This window comes from Phoca vitulina, unplaced genomic scaffold, assembly GCF_004348235.1.
Source record: "Phoca vitulina isolate PV1807 unplaced genomic scaffold, GSC_HSeal_1.0 scaffold1198, whole genome shotgun sequence".
Lineage (NCBI taxonomy): Eukaryota > Metazoa > Chordata > Mammalia > Carnivora > Phocidae > Phoca > Phoca vitulina.
The window spans coordinates 1-4,919 of NW_022590885.1; the positions used below are offsets into that span (position 1 = coordinate 1).

At 43.9% G+C, this 4,919-nt stretch overlaps 1 protein-coding gene across 1 annotated transcript; it reads left to right on the top strand.

Annotated features, from left to right (window-relative positions):
- Positions 1 to 42: 42 nt before the first annotated feature.
- On the top strand, positions 43 to 2,947 carry AURKC (aurora kinase C; the record flags this gene model as incomplete). The annotated part of the gene is made up of 5 exons (XM_032399781.1): positions 43 to 234; positions 563 to 701; positions 1,438 to 1,586; positions 2,160 to 2,334; positions 2,511 to 2,947. Coding segments are annotated over 5 exons (826 nt in total), but the record flags the coding sequence as incomplete, so codon positions are not given.
- Positions 2,948 to 4,919: the final 1,972 nt, after the last annotated feature.

The following is a 4,919-nucleotide window of genomic DNA, read 5'->3' on the forward strand; positions in this document are numbered from 1 at the left end:
CCCTCCTCCCAAACGGAGGCTCTCTTGTTCCTTTCCTCTCAGGCGGCGCCTCACAATTGATGACTTTGAAATCGGGCGTCCTCTGGGCAAGGGAAAATTTGGGAATGTGTACCTGGCTCGGCTCAAGGAAAGCCATTTCATCGTGGCCCTGAAAGTCCTCTTCAAGTCCCAGATAGAAAAGGAAGGACTGGAGCACCAGCTGCGCAGGGAGATTGAAATCCAGGCGCATCTACAGTAAGGACAGCCCGTGGAATCCGGCACTGGCTGCTTACTCTTCTGCCTTCTCTTCCATCGCTGGCGTCTGAGCCCAGCATCCCCCCCAAACTACCCTCACGTAGGCCACCCTGAAGATTTTTTTCTGCAGTTCATTCCACTTGCACCATGTAATCGTCTCTGTTGCAGACACCAAAACCCTGATGCCTGCTCCTGTTCTCACACATTCCGGTATCAGGCTGCTGTTACTCTGGTCCCATCACAGTTTGCCCTTTGTGTGACCAGGCACTTGTGATAGCATCAGGAGTTGGGTCTTATGAGTCTGACCCTTCCTCTGTCTCTTCTACAGACACCCCAATATCCTACGTCTCTACAACTATTTCCATGACGCACGCCGCGTGTACCTGATTCTGGAATATGCTCCAAGGGGTGAGCTCTACAAGGAGCTGCAAAAGAGCCACACATTAGATGAACAGCACACAGCCACGGTGAGGCGGGGGCCTAGGGGCTCTGAGGCCCATGAGTTTATTGTGGACTGGTGGGGGGGGGGGGGGTCACTGCTTGTGGCTGTCATTATTGTCCAGGTTCTTTTTGTTTCTGAATTCTATACCTTTTATATAATGACACATACAGCCCATAACTTCACAGTTTGATACCCTAATTACCCCAGAATATTAATAATTAGTGTAAGCAAGACAATCTAACTCCACTACCTTATGCAGAGAAGCATGTTGAAGGCCTATGAAGGAGTTCACTGAGTAAGTGAGTGGAACTGGCTTATAGGAAGCAAGAGATTTCTAGAGGGCTCCAGATGGGGAATCAGAGCAACAATTATCCCAGCAGAAGCGCTGGGTCAGCTTGCTGTCAGAATGAGTGATCTTGCAATTTTCCTCCTGCTTTTGTATCATTTCTTCAGGTGTCAAATCCTGTGGGAGATCATCTGTTTAGCTCAGCATAGGTCCTGTGTCCAGCTACTTGCTGTTCTAAGGCAAAACGGAGGTTCTGTCCACTTTATCATCCATCCTATAAGACCACATAAAATGGGGAGAGGAATCCCTCCCCCACCAAAAATTGTGGTGCCACTAAGGAAGTAACAGGGTCGGTAAACAGGAAATAAAAGGAAATAAAAAGATTCCACTACAACTATAAAATGCATGAGTATTTTATCTCATATGAAATTGTGACGTGCTTCATTTCCTGATGGCTTTTTCTTTGCTCACTCAGATAATGGAGGAATTGGCAGATGCTCTGACCTACTGCCACGAGAAAAAGGTGATTCACAGGGATATTAAACCAGAGAACCTACTGCTGGGGTTCAGGGGTGAGGTGAAGATTGCAGACTTTGGCTGGTCTGTGCACACCCCATCTCTGAGGTAGGTAAAGTGGTGGTGGTGGCATGAGCCCTGGGTGCCACTTAGGAATGATCCAATTTAATTCATTCCATGTGTAAGACCCAGATACAAACTTGGTTTTGTATTTGAGTATTGCCTTTTTCATATGCATATATTTAATGTGCATTTGTAGATTGAAAGAATGTGGCTCAACCTTATCTTTTATCTTTTGATCTCTGTTAACATGTAACTTTCTCAGTAAGTTTCCATGTAAGTAAGAATCATTGCTCCATAACTCCAGGAATTTTACTTGGTCCCTCTTGATGCACCATCAGTTTCTTCAAAATCTCTATTGATGCCCAAAATATTCTGAAAACATCCTCGATCATGAGCCACATAGCTTTATGAATAATTCCAAAATATGGAATTGGTGGGTTCCAGTATTTGCCTTCCCTAAACCTTGATCCTTATTAAAACTTAGTGTTTCCAAACTCCCATGCTCAGGAGGGGACTGCTCGGACTTTTTAGGGTCTCCCATCTCACTGGAATATAGAAAAGGAGGGTTACCCTTGTTCTTGGCTTCTGCACAGTGCTCTCTTCCCTGCTGTCCTCTAGGAGAAAGACAATGTGTGGGACTCTGGACTACTTGCCCCCAGAAATGATTGAAAGGAGAACATACAATGAGAAGGTTGATCTGTGGTGCATTGGAGTGCTGTGCTATGAGCTGCTGGTGGGAAATCCACCCTTTGAGAGCCCTTCCCATGATGAGACCTACAGACGCATCCTCAAGGTAGGATGGCTACAGTCTGGGCACTCACTAGGGAGCCAGGCCTGCAGAGCCTGGGGTGCACACAAAGGTTGTCCAAAAAGATCCAGAACAGTGCTTTGAAGGGTCTTAAGGAATGGAGAAAGCACGCAGCACAGAAATTAACCATGTTCTTTTTTTTTCTTCTTTGGCCTCATCAGGTAGATGTAAGGTTTCCCCCATCATTACCTTTGGGGGCCCAGGACTTGATCTCCAAGCTTCTCAGATACGAGCCTTCGGAGCGGCTGCCCTTGGCCCAGATCCTGGAGCACCCCTGGGTCCGGGCCCACTCTCAGAGGGTGTTGCCTCCGTCTTTTCAGATGGCTTCTTGAGCCCTGTCTGCACCTGCTTTATTGTTTTTGTCCAGGGAGCTCCCCTGGCTCTACTATCTTACCTGTCTTTTGTTTCTTCTAAGATGCAAGATGCTAATTAATAAAAGCTGAATCATTTTGTTCCGGTTCTTTATAGTTATTTGACTATGTAGTTATGTGACTGGGTAGAATCTTTATTTCTTGTAGAAACTCTTTCCTATGAGAGCGTCCCAAGATGATGTCCCTCCTGGTCCCCAAGGATGGTGACTCTACTCACCTTGAAAACTAGTTACTACTTTGTGCAGACGACCACCCTGGTGGTGTACATCCTACCACCTATCACATTTCTTCTAGACTCAATTTACTATTCCCCACGTTTTCAGGAGTATGCCATTTGCAAACCAGGACTCTGATCAACCCAGAGGTCCACCCTCTTTATACTGACATCCAGCATGTCTCGGAGACAAAATGTTTCACTGCACATCAATGCCACTCAATTCTCAAATGAATTCACTAGCACCTCCGTGGTGTGTCATATTCTGATTGCATCAAATAAGTCATCCCTAATAATAAATGTAACATCGCGTCTTCTGAAATCACATCCTCCACTTTTAGCAATTTAGGGAACTCTCTTCCAACTTTTCCCCGTATCCTGTTACAGCTGCATGTGTCAGCTACTCCCTCCATCCATGATAAGCTGACTGCACCAGAATAAACATCTAGACACAGTTGGGAGCTTAAACATGCTTTCTGCTCATCACAGGCATTGCCTTCACCACTGTCTCCGAACTTAAAAATATTTTATATGGAGTTAATGTTACTCCACCATATTCTACATGGCTTCCACAATGTGAAATTTCCAGCACATGCAAGACCACATCTCTACATGTGACCAGATCCACTAATTAAATGTAAGTAACTCAGCTACTCCACTCTCCGATGGACAGCCCCATTATTGCAGATTTGTCATTTAAATGCTCCAGGACATTGGCTCATGGTTTTTCACCTGCACCTCCAGGGCCCGTATTTCTGTGCTTTCTAGCTTTGTCCTATCAGTGCTCTCGAATCAGTATTTCAATTAAACACCTGGAAATTCCTAATAAACTAACTGGTTTGTACATAGGAACCCTGCAATATTACTCAGTTTGGGTGCTGGATAAACTCACATCACCCGGCACATTTTTGGGGAGGTAGATAAGCAGAGAAAAGACAACTAGGGCTTCCACGTTGACTATTAGAGGATATATGTCTAAATTATGAAAACTCTCAGACATGCTTTACAATAGGGATTTCAAAGTCCCCAATAGCTACATGGTTTTCCTCACCATTGATTCCGGACATTGTGCCGCCCATGACACAGAATATAAAAATCTTAACTTTGATATCTGACGTACATCCTACCCTCAAACCATTTAATTTAACCGTGTCAACCCCATGTGAAAAGAAGAATGTCTTTTCCAATTTGGTCAAATTACTATGCTCAATGGTGGATCACACTGTCCCTTGTGTGCTAATTAAGCCACATTTCTCCACAACCTCCTTTTATAAAAAGCATCTTCTTCTAGGAAATTAACTGCATCTTAATCCTTGATTCAGTCACTATGCTTTTCTCCACTTTTTAAAATTAAATTTTTTTTTAGTTTTTATTCAAATTCCAGCTAACATACAGTGTAATATTTGTTTCAGGTGCACAATATAGCGTTCAACACTTCCATACATAACCCAATGCTCATCAGAAGTGCACTCCTTAGTCCCCATCACCTACTGAGCCCATCCCCCCATCCACCTCTCCTCTGGCAACCATCAGTTTGTTCTCTATAGTGAAGAGTGTTTCTTAGTTTTCCTCTTTTTCTCCCCCCTATGATTGTTTTGGTTCTTAAATTCCACATCTGAGTGAAATCATATGGTATTTGTCTTTCTCTGACTTACTTTGCTTAGGATAATACACTCCAGCTCCATCCATGTCGTTACAAACGGCAAAATTTCATTCTTTCTCGTGGCTGAGTAACATTCCCTAAAATAAATCTCTTGGCATTTTCTGCATACTGTTTCCATTTTCATAACCGTATGTATGCTCAATTCATGAGAAGTGAGATTTTATTCTCTCACTTTCATAGTCATGAGAAGAAAACAAAGTGAGTCACTGATGGTGACTTGTAAGATTTTGCCTAATATAATTCTGAGCGGAATGTCAGCATTGCTAACACGATTTTGTTGGCTTCTTGTCTGCAACTCCCTACTGCCGGGTTGGCTCGGGGT